Source organism: Mesoplodon mirus (genome assembly GCF_964341445.2).
Source record: "Mesoplodon mirus genome assembly, chromosome: 17".
Lineage (NCBI taxonomy): Eukaryota > Metazoa > Chordata > Mammalia > Artiodactyla > Ziphiidae > Mesoplodon > Mesoplodon mirus.
The window spans coordinates 75956957-75972991 of NC_138993.1; the positions used below are offsets into that span (position 1 = coordinate 75956957).

Below are 16035 nucleotides of genomic sequence, written 5' to 3' on the forward strand. Positions count from 1 at the left end.
AACAGCTATTCTCAAAGGCAGTGCACAGAGCCAGTGATATTTGGGGCAGCAGACACCAGGGAGTCCACAAATGTGAGTAAAGTGTGTAACGGAAGATTCAAATGGGGGGAAGTAGGTGTGGAGGCATTTCTTATGGATTATTTTTATAGGAAAATGAATGTACATAATATAAACATAAGGCTCATAGAATGAAAGAGATGAACTTTAGAAAGAGACCAACACTAACAGCCATGGATCCCCCTGCATGCTTCTCCCCAGCACTATTTCCCTCCCTCCATCCCCCTGACTGAGGGCAACCTGTTTCAAATTGTTTGTGTGTCACCCTCTTGCTATATACGAATATTATTACGTATGTGATTGTCAACATTGGAGCTCGCAGCTCACACTTTTGCCCAAGTTGCGGTGCCCCCATCAGTAACAGGAGCAGATTCTGGGGACTGCGAATATTCCCAGGACCATTCCTCTAAATGGGGAAAGGCCAGGCAGAGAAGGCAGTGGTCTGGGCTTTCTAAGGTGTCTCCTTCACTCACCACTGAGAGCTCAGGCCATTTTAAGGGTAGATGCCCATAAGTATTTGTGGAATAAATGAACATCCTCTTTCCCCTTTTCCCATCCAATCCTGCCCCACTTGCCCACATCGTTGCTTAAATAGCTGTAAGGATGTAACTTACGCCCAGCTTACACCCAGCTCCGGTCACTTAGCATGGAATGTAAGTCTCTGGGAGATGTTTACTCCAGAGCAGAGTCTCATTCTGAAAGGGAAATGGGAGCCCAACATACCTGGTTCACCCTTCTCTCCTGCCGACCCTGGGAATCCATCACTGCCGGGCTCCCCTTTCTGGCCGGCCGGGCCCGTGGGACCAGGCTTCCCAGGAAGACCTCAAAGAGAAAGGTCAGATCAGTCAGGCATGGAACCTATCACAGCACCGTGATCTGCATGTAAAATGCACCAGTCCTGACATTTTTCCAGGGAGCTGTCCCTCCCACCCGCTAGCATGCCCAGCTTCCCCGAGGTTACTCCAGACACCCCTTCAGAAGGGACCCTCATGCGGCAGCAACACCACTGCACAGTGACCCCCTAAAGCTGGTGAGAGTGGAGAGAAAGGACATCCATCTACCACGCGGAACAGGAAAAGTTTCTAGACCCAATTGGAACTAGCTGTAAAACCAGTTCTAGGTCTAACTGGTGGAAAGACCCTAGAAGTCCGCCTAGACTCAGTTTGTTCATCTGGAAATGGAGGTGTGAGCCCAGCTGGTCATCCAGAGGTCACCCAGCCTTGATGCCCCTTGGCCTCTTCTCCACAGGCCCCCATCTGTGTCCTAAAAAGTGGTCTCTACCTGCTTCTCCTTTGATGCCAGGGATGCCATCCAATCCCGGGAGGCCTTTGTCACCTTTTTCTCCAGGCAACCCAGGGCTTCCTAAAGAAAAACCAAAACACCAGAATTCCCATGACTTTGAGTTTCTCTTTGCCATCCTTGAACCCCGAGCTCAGGAGGAGGCCAGCTCACTTACCTGGATAGCCAACACTCCCTGGTGAGCCTTTGGGGCCCGGAGACCCGGGCATCCCCGGGATCCCACTGCTTCCTTTCTCTCCCTTCTCTCCAGGGCTTCCTGGAAAACCTGCTACCCCTTGGTCTCCCTGTGGGTGAAAATTGGGCCCATTAATGTTATATCTGTCCTTGGACATGTGTCTGGAGGCGCTTTCTGTATACCTGTGAGTGCAATGACTATCGCATGGCAGAATTCCACTTCCAGCTTTCTAAGGGGAGAATCGAAGCCCTCTGAAAATGGAGGAAAAACTAGAAACCCAGAGCCAAAGAGCAGTTGCCTGTTCTGCTTCTCATGTTCCTTCTCCATTTCTCCCCCTGATAACTTGCTACCCAAGCTCTCAGCACGTCTCGGATCCTCCTTGGGGACACAGGCCATGAATAGAAGGGGGAGGCAGGGAGACTTAAAATCAACTGGAGAGACCATTCTGTGTTATGATTCATTTACTGTGTGGAGATGCTCAGTAAACGTTCCTCCAAAGCCTTTCTGCGGGGATGGGTGGGAGGGCCTTCCGCGGGGATGCTGTTACCTTTTCCCCGGGCCGTCCTGGAATCCCAATGCCAGGCAGACCCGCCTGCCCTTTCTCTCCTTTTGTTCCCTTTTCTCCAGGTGAGCCAGGGATGCCCTGCAGGCCAGGGAGGCCAGGCACACCTTTTTCTCCAGGTATTCCTAGAAACACACACAATTGAAACAGAACGTGTGCTTAGCAGGTGCTAATGTTAAAAATAGGAAAGCGCCTCAACTGCCAGCCAAGAATGGACGGAAGTACACGTATCCCCTCATTTCTCAAGTTGTAAGTGATCCAGGCAGGCATCAGCCACCCAGACCACATTAGAACCATGCCAGGAAACGTTCCTCCTGTCTTTTAAAGACAATCCCGTTACAAAGGGAGAAAAAATACATTAACCGCTTAGCATGCTTCCTTTCTCAACAGCATTAAACGTGGCTTCTATGTCTTTCGTTCCGTAGTCAAATCTCATTATCCGAATGAATCGGAGGGGGCGAGAGGCAGGCCATGGAGAGTAAAAGGGTACCTGCTCCCAGGATGGATGTGGGCAAACTACTTTATCCATAGGTGCCAGGGGAAGCAGGCTTATGCCCGCCCCTGTCACTGACCCTCTGCGGCTGCTGGCTTGGTTGTTAGGGGCAGCTGTGAGTCGGTTGGTGATGCTATTTGTAAGGAGAACTTGGATATTAAATTGCAGCCAAGGCCTGGGAGATTACTGCAACAAAGGGAACCCTGGTTGTTTTATTGCAACCAGCATCTGCCAGGCGGACTGAATGACAGGCCCAAGAGATTTGCTGCAAAAAGAATTTAAGAAGCCTTACTGCAGCCGCTGGGTGTTTACAGCTCAAGCAAAGTGACAACGCGCCTCGCAAAGACTTGGGAGGAGTGAGGGAGACAGGCTGGCTGCCCTGACTTCCTGCTCCAGGCAAGTTCTAAGAAGCAGTAGCACCTGGACCATCCGGGGCCTGAGCCTTCCATCTGCTGCCTCTGCTCTGGTCGCTGTCACCGCCGCAAACGCTGATGGCAAAGCCTGGGAGGCCAGCTCAGGACCAGGGCAGAGGAGCCCAGGGGATTCTTCTGAGCTAACGTCAAAGGGCTTTACAGGCATGAGCTGCTTGTGCTGACACAACTGAATGGAGAATTAATCGCCTCCTCGACAGATCCAAGTAGACGGATCACTTGGAGGTAACTGGAAGTTCATAGGACACAGCCTGTGTTTTATTTTATGAAACTGTGATGGCTTTTGTTTGTTTGCTTGTCTAAGCAACGGCCAGAAGGTCAACCGAATGCCACCGTCCCTAGGCAAGAGACCACACAGAGCTGAAGATGTGGGTCTGTGTCGAAGACACGTCCCCCTGGATTACGTCCTCCGTGAAGCGGGTCTCCCCCGCAGACTCGTCCCGCAAGCACCGCACGTGTAAGCACTGGAACGGAAACTCCTTCCGAAACCCCACATACCTGGCAGGCCCATTCCGCCAACTGATCCTTTGGGTCCAGGGAGTCCCGGAGCACCTGGGGTCCCACTTATGCCCGGATCACCCTTAGGTCCTAGAATCATAAAGAGAAAAACCCAACAGGTCAACGCCCATGAAAACTGCCAGGTAACCTCTCCCCACACGAGCCCCTGCCGAGCTGGCGACCTTGAACTCCCTTCCATACCTGGCTGCCCAGGCTGTCCTGCCTGACCGTCCTTTCCAGGCACTCCTGGGGTTCCAGGATCTCCCCGGGATCCTTTATCACCAGTTGGGCCGATTTGTCCTGCACGACACACACACAAAAATAGTGACGACCACGTCTGCTTAAAATAAGACAAACTGTAGAAACACAGGTTGGTCTGACATCACGTGTGAAGAACCGAGTAACTCGTTAGACGCCTTCTCCCCCACCGAAGGTAAACGGTCCCCCGCGTTACCTTTTTCTCCTTGGTCTCCTTTCTGGCCCTTCATGCTGCCCATATCCACTTTATCCATGGAGCCCGGTTTGCCAGGAAGACCCACATCTCCTTTATCACCCTTGAAGCCAGGGTCTCCCCTGGGTCCCGAGCTGCCCGGGAAGCCGTGGTCCCCTGTAGAAAGAAGAGGAGGCACCGAGTGACACGTGGCCAAGGGCCCCCAAGGCAGTGACAAGTGTGCTGTTCTTTCTGGCCAGTAGAAGCAACTGATAAACAACCTATAAAGAACAAAGAGTCTGTCCAAAAGTGGCATTAAATGGCAAGTGTCCGAGTTACCCAGAAGAATTTGACAGCAGGGAAATGAACAATAAAGCCATTTTCTAGAATTCGTTGTTTGCTAATAATTCCAACATAGGAGACGTCACTTGTTAGTTTAAATAATTTATATTTTCTCTCCTTCTTAAATACCTTCATGACATCTGCTCATAGCGGCCCCTCAATTCCATACGAAAGAACAGAATTTTCCTGTTCAACTAAACAAATGACCATTTTTATGTCTCACATTTAAAGTCCATTTCTTTTTTAAAAACAGTATTTGAACCAATTTCAAATATCAAGATAAGAAATAAAAAGTAAGACTTGTAAACTTCCCGTTTGCTAATTTGATTCCAAAGACTCAGTTGCTGTGACTGAATCTTCGAATAACTAAAAATACCACCATTTCTCAAAACAAAACAAAAAAAATAAAAACTCTACTATGCCAATAAAGAAACCTGAAAACCTGTCTTCTCTCTGATTTTTTGGCAGGTCACAGCCCTTAATCCCCATGACCCATGAGCATCTCCTGGAAGAGGGGATCTTCCGGACCCTTGCTTGATCTTCTTTCCCAGGCATCTTGAAATGAACTATGATCTACGACTCTTGGAGAATTTCCCACAAGGCATTGGGACACAGACATGAGATGGGCTTTTCCAGAGTCACGGCTCCCTACCTTTTTCACCCGGCAATCCTGGCACACCTGCTGGTCCTGGCGAGCCGGGCTGCCCGGGGGTCCCCATGACGCCCATCTCTCCCTTGGGACCTGTGGCCGGATGGAAGGACCGTGAACGCTGATGGCAGACGCCGAGCGAGGGTCATGAACAAGACCAGGTAAGGCGTCTCCCCAGCATCCACTTGGGTGGAGTTCACAGGTCATTTACCTGGGAACCCAGGCTGTCCAGGTGTGCCCTGCTGTCCAGGGAGACCAGGCAGCCCCGACTGTCCCGTCAGGCCGGGGAGCCCCTGAGGCCCTTTGTCTCCTTTGGGGCCCGGCATGTCCAGGCCTGGGAATCCGGGGAAGCCCTTCTCTCCTTTCACTCCAGGGGGGCCTGAGGTGGGGAAGAGAAAGGGGGCGTCAGCAGGATCGACAGGGTGTCCTGCAGCGTCCTGTACCCTGTTTAACTGTTACTTTCTGCAGGTGTGTAGCCGTGCCCACGTCGGGGATAGAGGGGAACAGCTTCCACCTTCTCAGATAGTGGTGTTTGGGGCCATCGGTGGGCAAATAACATCCCAAGACAAAGCCCCGCCTACCTGCCGTGAGCCGTCAGCAATTCCCACCCGGGCCCCTCCACAGTATTCAGACCTAAGCCCAGCTTCTCCACGGTGTCTCTCCCTGACTGTCCTGCCCTGGTCCACCCCCTCTGTCTCAATTCTATTAAAGGCAAAGGTAGCTTCCAGACATGAACTCATTTTGTTTAAGTTACCTACAACTTAATAAACCTCTTATTAAAAGATAAGATAGAGATACCGATCCTTCTAAATTAAATGTAAAAGGTAACGAATATACAATATAAAGGGGAGGTGTCTTTGTCACGTAAACCAAGTTCAGAGGGTGGTAAAGAAAGGCGACTGTGACCTTATGTGTAAGCAAACAACCAAACCTATAGCCACAGAATAGAACTGACTCTTCCCCCTTTTAGTCACAGATTATGAGTTAGAGAAGGGAACATTCTGGAAGAACGTAGTATCACCTGATGACCCTGGGGGTCCCTGTCCTCCAGGGGGTCCCATAGCTCCAGGAGGGCCTATTCCGGGGACTCCAGAAGCTCCTTTGGGACCTTGCAATCCAGGAGGTCCCGGGTCACCTGGATGGGGAAGAAATCGTGAATGCGCCACACGGGGACACAGTGGTGTCAGCGCCCACCACCCACTCACGCCGCTCGCCAGAAACCCGTCTAGAATTTTCATCATTCATTCAACAAACGTTTACGGGGCCCTAATAGGTGCTCTGCGGACACACAATAAACAGACCCCGTCCCTACCACGAGCTGGATTTGCCCGTAAGAAGTTACCTCTGATTCCCTGAAGGCCTGCAGGGCCGATGGCGCCGTGCTCTCCGGGAATGCCTGGTCCCCCGATGTTTCCCTTCTCTCCAGGGGTGCCGGGGATGCCAGGGAGTCCTGGCAGACCTTTGAGTCCCGGCAGACCAACTCCAGGCTCGCCCTGGAAACCCCAAAGCACAGAGAAGCCAGTGACCCTCAGAGCCCGCGGTTTTATCAGGCCAAGGGCGTACGTGTTAACCGATGCTGCCGGTGCATTTATAAGAACGGTATTTGTCCCACCTTCCGGGTGGCAAAGCTTCTTCACACCTATTGCTGCCCTTCAATCTCACGACAAGCCGAAAGGGAGGTAATTTTTAGTATTTTCTTTTCACAAAGGAGGAAAGCCAAGGCTCCCCCGTTTGGACGGCCTGTCCCCAGTCAGAGAGGCAGGAGCCCCTTCCGCTGGGTCTCAGCCCCTCGACTCTGCTGCCCTGAGCCTACACAGCGGGAACAACACGCAGCGTGGTGTGTGGCCAGCGAATCGGTATTAAGAGGTGGAAAGTTCCAGGGCTGGAACAGAGCTCCGTTTACTTCGTTTATTTGATGAAATGAAAGCTCTCATGTCAGATTAAACGTTTAAAACCTTTTCATGAATGAAAGGGCTTTGACACACACAGATGATTAAAAATAAAGGCAGTATTTTGAGGGCCTGAAGGAAGGAGCATTCAAAGCACCCCAATTTAAGCACCGAAGGGCCGTGTGAAGCAGAAGGTGGACATTATGTCACAGCGCCCCTCTGGCATCCCTGAAGGCAACAACTTCCAGACGAGGACCAGGTGGAGGTCAGCGGGCAGAGGTGGCTTATCCACATGGCCCTGCGGTGAAATCTGCAAACTGGAGGGAACTCAGTCCAAGGGATTTTGAAAAAGCAGAGTATTTTAAATCGTAAACCAAATCCTTCATTCCAGTTCCATTCGGCATTTACTAGCTCGTGAGCCATGTTTGAGGCAATCTACATACTGAGCTCACGGACTCACTTTCACACCCAGTGCAGGTCATCAGGGGAAGGCGGGGGTGTGTCACATAAAGAAGGCGTCCGAAGGCCACATGCTCCACGTCAGCCACACGGGGCAGGGACACCACCTCGGGTCAGGCATTCCTCAGAAGGAACCTTCCCCAGCATCACCGAGGCACAGCTGCCAGCATGCACCCCCGCCCATCCCCAAGGCAAGGGCAAGGGTTCTGTGTCGGCAAAGGTGCATTGCCTGGCCGTGGCCTTTTTCCCAGGTAGGACAGATGCCTTCTGGCAATTTCATATCCCTTCCTTATAATCAGAACAGGAGGGGATCTAACCAACAGTCGCCTGTACTTGCTAAGCGGAACTGCAAGTATCAGCAAGCAGCAGAGGGGTGTTTGAGGGCAAAGAGAATCCTGATGTCACACTAGTCCCGGGGTCCCCAACCAGGGCCCTTTGCCCCACAGTGACACTGGGTAACGTCCAGAGATGTTTCTGGTGGTCACACTGGGCATGCATGTCGGGGTGCTCCTTTGGCATCTGTGGGTCGGGGCCACAGAGGAGGCTGCTAAAGACCCCACAATACTCAGGGCAGCCCCACCATGAGGAATTATTGGACATGAATGTCAGTATCACTGAGGCTGAGAAAGGCTGCAGCCCACCCTGCTGGGGGCTGTTAGGTCACTCAGGACAGTGGCTTCCAAACAGCTTTCTCCTTCCACTCGTGATGAGACACACATTGTACCTGAGATCCAGGACACACACCAGGCAAGAGCCCACTCACAAAGCAGGAACAAATGATTCTCCCCAAAACAGGCATGACCACGTGCTACCCCGTGTACTCTGGTACTTTCCATTTAATGTTATTTCATTCAAACACAAAACACGCTGACCTAACATACCCTGTGAGATGAACAGCCCACAATTTATGGGTCCAATTAATCACAAGCATGGGGAAACGGCAATCCAGAGAACGCTCAGTACCCACCTTTTGGCCAGGTGGACCTGGATTGCCAGGTAAGCCATTAAAACCTTGGCGACCCGGATTTCCAGGAGGTCCAGTGTCTCCAGGTAAACCGTCAACACCTGTTTGGAAGAGTCAGAAAAAATCATTCATGTAAAAATACCATTCCCTACTTCCTCCACTTCTTTTACACCTGCTCAGATGAACCTGAACAGATTTGAGGGCGCCAACAAGGAAGATGAGACCATCCTGGTCCAGGGGTAGCCTGGGGGCGGGGAGCGCTCGCAGCCCCGGGGGCCCCTTCCTCTTTCTCCCTCACACCCGCCCCTCCCTTCCTTTGCTTCTACGCACTTAGAACTTTTCTCTCCTATCCGCTCCCCGCAAACGAACCAAACCAAACCAAACCAAACCAGCATTTGCAGACTGGGAATGGCAACTTAGACTCTGGCAACTCCGAGTGTGGTCCAGAGCGTCCCTGTCGCCCAGTTAGAAATCCAGCCTGGATATCCGCACGCAGACCCGCATCTTAACAAGACCCTTCGTGATTCCTGGACACGTTCGAGTTTGAGAAGCACCACTTTAGACCACCTGTTCTCCAACTGCACCACACGGAGGCACGTGGGGACATTTAGAGACTGGATCCTGCCTCTGATGGGCTTTCTGACAGCTGCCCACGTGGCTATAAACGACAGCAAAGTATGAGAGCCGTTGGGCTAGGCTCTCTCTGTGTGATGGAAGGCTGGGGACACGCAGTGATCTGCAAGTGTGCAGAAACACAAACCTGAATCGCCCATGGTGTAGGGCTGCTGTTTCGAGGGGCCTGACAGACAGCGCACATAACTCCAGGCAGCTTCGTGCAATGTGGGCAAAGGGTCTCTGATTAAGGAGGCCTTCCTCAGCTAAATTCTACCTGCCGTGATGGCAGTGGTCTGGTTCTCCCATGGAACACTCAGGAGGCCTGAGCACTGCCCCTGTGACGCTGGAGGGTCACTGGGGGGCCTTCTGCACCATGAGCCTGGCCCGGAGAAACAGGCCGCCGTCTCCCGTCCCCGAGCGCGAAGGCCTGCAACCTTGAGAGCGGGCGTGATGCAGAGCCCTAGACAAGAAGCCCGGAGGCTGGACAAGTCTTTAAACTAAGTTTTGGTGAAACAGCGGTAAAACTGGGGTCGGGATGCCGGCCCAAAGGGAAAAGACACGCCCTTCACTGCTCACAGCCCTTCTGGGCTCTGGACCAAAGTCCCTAATGGCCAGTGTGCACATCAGTCTCCCTGAAGGACTAAGAAAGCAGCAAAAAGGGTGAAACTCTCCTCTTTACTTCCTTACAATTTTCAGAAAGAAGCACTGGTTCTGGAACGTCCATGCGTGTGAGGGCCTCTCCCCTGAGAGCAAGGCCCCCCCTCATATTCATCGCACCATCCCCCGCCCCTCCCCCGCCTTCCAGACCAGCCTGGCCCAGGTCCCGGCGGGCTGTGTGCTCCCTTCACGGATGAGAGAAAGACCCCCTTGAGGGTAGGTTTAGGCAAACGTGGCATCTGCCAGCTCCCTGGGCAGCTTGGGGCCCTCAAGGTCCCAACCCGTTCCCACCAAACCACTCGGCCAGGAGCACATGTCACCCATCACCTCGGTGACCGGAATCACTGGCCTGCACACCACGCAGCTCTTTCGCTAACTCGCACGTGGTGTGTTTACATCCACCGCCTCTTTTCTCCTAGAATTCACGTGAGGATGAGCGGAGAGACCACAGCCCTTGGTGCTAACCAGCCGGGGACGGGTGCCACCGTCGGGGCCCACGTGGGCAGTGGCCAGAGCAGTGGGCCCCCCCAAAGCTGCCTTGTCCGGCGGGTTTACCTTTGGGGCCGGGAGGCCCTGGAAAGCCAATCCCAGGCTGGCCGATTGAACCCTTCTCTCCAGAGAGACCCGGCCTTCCCGGGGTTCCAGGAAAACCTCGGTCACCTGCGGTGAGAAAGACCAATGGTCAGTGTGAGAAAAACGTGAGCACATTTCCCCCACCCCAAGCCTCCAGATGAACGAGACGCTGAGTACCTTGGGGCCCTTGGAAACCGGGGGATCCCGGAAGTCCTGCTGCTCCAGGGGGACCGGGTAAGGGCATGACTTTTCCTTCTTCACCCTTGGGACCTGGGGAAAAGAGCAAGGACACAGCGTGAGGGCTGCTGCATCACATCCTTGTCTGCGCGCCTCCATCTCTTCCTTCTCCTTTTCTAGAATCTCTCACAGAGAGCTCCTCTTCTTCCAAAATGTCCAAAATGACCTAGACGTTTGACACAAGAATTCTTTAAGCGTCCAGAACAAGAGTTACGAAAAGCAAAAAACTCGACAACAACAAACAGCGAGATGACCCTGGTATCAACTAATCCGTCTCAAAAAGTCAAAGCCTTTTCACCATTTTCTCTCAGTTTCTCAGACAGGATTGGTTCTAAGTTGCTCTGATGCCCACATCTGGTGGGAAGTTATCTTCACAACGTGCCCCATGGGTGACATCGTTACCCTAACAGTGAGCTGGACGGTTCTGCGGTATCTCCAGCCCAGGAAAGCCACCTTTTCTATCTCCCAACTGGGAGGTGCAGGCGCAGCCCTGGGTGCCCGTGCCTACGAGATCCACTGGGTGTCAGGACTGAGCTGTTATGAAAGGACCGAAGGGCTCATCTCCACTGAACCTTCACGTACCTTAAAGAACTCAGGGTCTGAAGGGCCTCCCAGGAACAGCCAACACTCGCTTTAGCTACAGACTGTGGGAAGCACCAGGGCCTGACCCCAACACATCTCTGCTATCAGCTCCAGCCCTGGGAACAAGGCTTTCATGACCATCAGACTAAACACAGCTCTGGCAGATCAAAGGAGTCGGGTTTCTAATCCCAAAGCTGCCTGGGTCTGGACAGCCAAGGAACCCTCCAGAATGTGGACAACTGACAGACAGCACTGTCAGCATTGCCTCTTTCGGGAACCCTCCTCCCATCCCGTCAAGACGCATCTGTATGTGTCCCACTGGCTTTTCTGATGGTAGTTTCTGGCCGAGAATAAGAAACCTGATTCCTTTTTACACACTGCAAGTGTTCAGATTCCAGAAGCACGAAGAACATTGAGACGGCGATTTGGGGATTAGGAGTGTGGGGTTAGTGACCAGAGGCCCCTTTCCGAGACCCAGGGTGTTTCTAAGTCAAACCCAGCATTCTCCTGCCCCGAAAGGAGTCGTAAGAGAGACGTTCCCGGGTTCCTTGCTAATCAAAGAACACTCATCAATGGGGCCCTCACTTAGTGAAAAACCAACGATCACCCAACGATGACAAAAACAATAGCCCATCCAGTAAGGCGCTGTACTCGGGCCTCCGTCAAAGGCTGCTGATGTGTCCTGCATTACGAAGCTGACAAACCCTACGCCGGGTCTTCATAAGGAAATAACAGTTCCCAGCGGGGACAGGAACTGACGGAACTTGGGCTGGATACATGGCTTGGGACAGAATCAGCAAATGTGTGAGCAAGAAGGCCAGACTGTAATCACTGCTGAGTCTCTCCTGTCGGAAACCTTGACCTTCCAGCTTCTTAGTTACTATGCTTCTCCAGGCTTACTGGCCACACACCTTTAATCACCCCAAGTCACCTTTCCTTCATGTCTACAACTCTTAAGCCATCTTAGTCACAGCACATGTCCTTCGGTCCTCTGTGTCCAGGCCGTTCCTGGCCTCTTCTCCTCCAGGTTTCCTAGGCAGTGATGTCAATGTTCCATTTCTTCCCGGAATCATATTCAACTAATAAGTCACTGACAGTCTACTGTGTGCGGGGCCCGGGGACCCCCCCTTTCACTTCCGTCCCTGAAGATAAGCCCGTCCTGAGGACGCAGTGGAGCGCATCCGTGGGAAACCCTCACACAGCCCCCTCCCACGTTCTCCACCAAAGCCCGGGCGGTGGGCTCCAGGAGGGTGGGCGTCCTCTGACTTACTTCCTCTCTGGTCACTTAGCTCAGCGTGTGGCACACAGAACCACGTGAAAAAACAGTCAACAAATGGCTGGAACTACCCCGAAATTCAACAGCCAAGTCAAAGCAGCTGCGGATCAGTCACTGAGTGTGTGCACGTCAGTGGAGGGGTGAAGAGTAAGTATGTGGCTTGGGATACACAGAAGCCAAAAGGGACCGCTCATCGGGGAGAAACGGAAGACGGGCTCAGGCTGGTATCACTTCCACCCAGAAGGCTGACCTTCTCTGCTGCATATGGCGTACTTATTTATAAGGAAATCACCTATACCTTCAAATTCCTGTTATCCAGATCCTCCACGCCACTGGCCCATCTCATAAAGGAAGAAACAAGATACAGAAACGCTAAGGAAAGGTTGCTCAGGTCACATCCCCCCTCCTGGCAGAACTGAAACCAGACCCACGTCCCCATGTCACTCAGACCAGGGCTCCTGGCACTTGCGTGCGGCACTTGAGGTCCTCAGGCCTCACCTGGCAGGCCTGGGGACCCGGGGTTTCCCGGAAAGCCCATCTGTCCTTTGTCACCAATGGGGCCAATAGGGCCAAAGCCTGGAGGCCCAGGAGGGCCGACGTCACCACGGCTGCCGGGGAATCCAACTCCTCCCGGGGGGCCACGTTCTCCTTTTAATCCTACTGAACCCTGAAGCGAAAAGAGAGAAAGACGAGTTATCAGCAGACGTGCCAGCGCTCCAATCCGCATCGCATTCTCCCACCACCCGTGGTAAAAGAGTGCCAGGGGTTAACTAGCTGTGCGACTTATTAACTTCAACACGTCCGCAAAGGTCACCTTGTAGTTAATAAATGAAACCCGCATTCTCTCCTCTAAGCCGAGCAATCGCCCTCCCAACCCAGACGTAAGGAGACACTGACTCCAAAAGGAAGGCACTTATATCTGGAATCTTCTTTGAAAGGGTGACTTGAACGCCGCTAACTTTAAAATTCACCTCCCGTCCGACATATGGAGGTCTTTTCAGTTCCCCCAGATCCATCAGAAGACACTGACCCCTTATCACCTAATCGTTCAAGTCAAGGCTATCACACCTAGGTTTACACACTACAGTTTTCCAGTGAACGTGAGACAAGTTCGTTTACGACAAGGACCCCCCGAGTGAACACAGGTCGACGTGGTGCCAATTACTCCTTCTTCCATTCTTTGCATATCCATCATCTGTCAAGTGCATGTTCAAAGTCTGGGAATCAACATACCGGGGAGCCTTTGGGGCCGGGCAGACCCGGATGGCCGTCTCTTCCAGGAGAGCCTGCTCTGCCTGGCATCCCGGGCTGGCCTGGGAAACCTGGGGCTCCTTTGTCGCCCTTGAGTCGAGTTTCGAAGTAAATCTCGCCAGGCTCGCCCTTGGCTCCTGGCTGGCCCATCAGCCCTGGCACACCTTGCGGTCCCTGCAGAAACAAAGCCTTATGAGGCCACCACCAAAGACGCCCGTCCACAGAGCAAACCAGCAACGAGGAAACCAGGACACCACCTTGAAGAGTGGGGACGGGTTTAGAGCTCCCCCCGTTCCCTGTGTAGGAGCAAAAAAAGCCAGCAGCTCTGTGACAAAGCCCTGAGCTGACCTCACTGCTGTGCTGTCCTTAAAAAGCCTCTAGTAATGGAGACGGGGACAGGGCAGGGGAGTGACGGAGGAGCTCTGGGCCCGGCCCGGAGATCAGTCCTTAGGTAACTTTCTTGTCTCTTACTACTGCTGACATTCCCAAGAACGGGTCAGCTACGGTTGGAAGGGGCTGGATGTGCGATTCCCTGGGCCCAGGAACCAGAGATGGAGGCTGAGAACAGCCACATTCCCTAAGTCTGGTCAGTGCTGAAATCACACGGCTTGCCTTTCACGCTCACAGCCCTAATTCCAGAAGAGATGAGGAGGCCCCGAGCACCCAGAAAGAGGAAAGTCGGGGAAGGGAGCATCAGGCCAGCTCTGCAACTGGGAGTTTGAGCCGTCAGCAGAAATAGAATTAACTTTCCCAAGAGACACACACTGGAACACTTCTCAGTTCCTGGAAAGGGGAAACGTCAAGGAATGCCCACCCCCTAGATGGTTCCTCCTCCAGGTCCCCTTGAGAGTGGGGCTCACCAGGAAGAGGCCCAAGGCTTTACACAACTGTCTCAGTTACCTGTTCTCTGAGAGAGGGATCTCTTCAACCTCCCCGCTCACCTGGCAGAATTTAAAGCCTTGCGGAATTCATGTGGTTTGAATTCCTTTTTGTAAACTCCCTTTGAAACGGTTCTTGGATGTAGGTGAACCACAGTGCGTGCATGTGCGCACGCGCACACACACACACACACACACACAACCTCTGTGTGTACCTACAACATGTACGCCTCAAAGTACTGGACACAGCTGGTCGGAGCTGGCCCTGAGCTGGAAGTGCCCCTTGTGGACAGAAGACCCTTCACTCAGATCTACTCGGGGAAGATACCCAATCTATCGTATTTACTCTAGTCCCACTATCTCCACCAGCCACCCGCCAGAAAGTCTAGCAGAGGACATGGAAAATTCATTATCTGGTTGAAAGCTGCTGTGGTATTTTGCAGCTTTTTCTCTCTAGTTAACATTAGCTCCTGTGCCTCGCTAAGGCCCAGCTCCTCTTGGAAGCCCTTCCGATAGGCCCAGGTGGGCTTCTCCCGTGTTTCCTCCGTGTACCGTATGGTCCTCGTTGGTCTATTAGGGACATTTGCTTGCCTTCTGTCTCCCCACTAGCCTTTCAGGGCTGTGAGGGCAGGACCAAGGCTTCCTGTCTTTGTGCCCTTTATGTCTACAAGAGGGAGGTACCGGAGGACATGTATGTTGAACCAGCAATGTTCACCAATAAAAAGTAAATGCCAACGTAAGAAATTATAACCAGTGCATAGTTTTCTCAAACCGGAAGCACCCCTTATGTTATTTTATGTTGATTATTCACAGCTTAGAAGTATAGTATTTTCTAACAGTACGAGCACAGGGTGAGAAAAATACAAGTTTTTATTTTCATACTGATGACCGTGTCAGTCATCGCTCTATTTAAGGGAGAAATCTAGGATTTCTTTGAAAATCGACATTTACAACCCTAGGATATCTCATGTGGATCCTTTGCTAATCCTAAGTGATTCAAGGGTCTTTTGATGCTCATCCCTTAGGATAAATGTCAAAGAATCAGACGCTGCCTTGGACGTTTAGCATTGGCTACATAAACTGGAGAAGATCTGACAACTTGTGCAGTCTGCTTCTAGAAAGTGGAGCCACCATGGGAAAAGTCGGGAGAGGCTTGTTTCAATTAACACAGGTCACTCCCAGTGACCCCAGACCTGCCTGGGAGCTGGGCTTCGTCATCTCAGCCTGGAGCCGCCTAGTGTGGTCTGTCTTCCTTTCCCCAAATCAAACCCTCAGCTTTCAGAGGACGTGTCACAGAAATGCTACCTGAATCAAATGCAGAATCAGAGCTTTCTTCGTTGGAATCTGCTTTCCAGTTTGCTCCGCTGGTTTGTGGAGCCTCCTTTAGCCTCCAGCCAAATTCGAAATAAGGGTACCACATTTTTGAGCTAGTTAAATCACAGAGCTGTGATATAGCATCTAATAAAAGGGAAATTATTATCTTCTCTTAGGTTATTTACCCACAGAACAATTTTTAGAAGTGTTTTCCCTCTACACCAAGAAAGATGCACCCTGGATGGACAAGGCATGGGGATTCGCATTTTTCTTGTACATGTTCTTTGTTTTTTTCTTTATCGTGACTTCTCCTCAACCATCCTCCTTCCTCTTTTCTCATTTATATTGGATTTGGGGCTGGGCGGGGCGGGTGTCTGGACTGGGTTCCAGGCAGAGTTGAGGCA

At 52.2% G+C, this 16035-nt stretch overlaps 1 protein-coding gene across 2 annotated transcripts in view; it reads right to left on the reverse strand.

Annotated features, from left to right (window-relative positions):
* COL4A1 (collagen type IV alpha 1 chain) overlaps positions 1 to 16035 on the reverse strand; it is a 160317-nt gene that overhangs the window by 25138 nt on the left and 119144 nt on the right. The window contains exons 25-40 of one of the 2 annotated variants that reach the window (XM_082602474.1): positions 13422 to 13613; positions 12687 to 12855; positions 10271 to 10363; positions 10076 to 10180; positions 8252 to 8349; positions 6279 to 6429; positions 5958 to 6071; positions 5148 to 5315; positions 4940 to 5029; positions 3970 to 4122; positions 3717 to 3815; positions 3516 to 3605; positions 2079 to 2218; positions 1514 to 1640; positions 1339 to 1419; positions 781 to 879 (exon numbers count right to left, since the gene is read on the reverse strand). In XM_082602474.1, the coding sequence (XP_082458600.1) occupies positions 781 to 879; positions 1339 to 1419; positions 1514 to 1640; positions 2079 to 2218; positions 3516 to 3605; positions 3717 to 3815; positions 3970 to 4122; positions 4940 to 5029; positions 5148 to 5315; positions 5958 to 6071; positions 6279 to 6429; positions 8252 to 8349; positions 10076 to 10180; positions 10271 to 10363; positions 12687 to 12855; positions 13422 to 13613 (1969 nt within the window). Of the gene's footprint in view, positions 1 to 780; positions 880 to 1338; positions 1420 to 1513; positions 1641 to 2078; positions 2219 to 3515; positions 3606 to 3716; positions 3816 to 3969; positions 4123 to 4939; positions 5030 to 5147; positions 5316 to 5957; positions 6072 to 6278; positions 6430 to 8251; positions 8350 to 10075; positions 10181 to 10270; positions 10364 to 12666; positions 12856 to 13421; positions 13614 to 16035 lie in introns of both variants that reach the window. The other variant, XM_082602475.1, reaches the window with a different exon arrangement.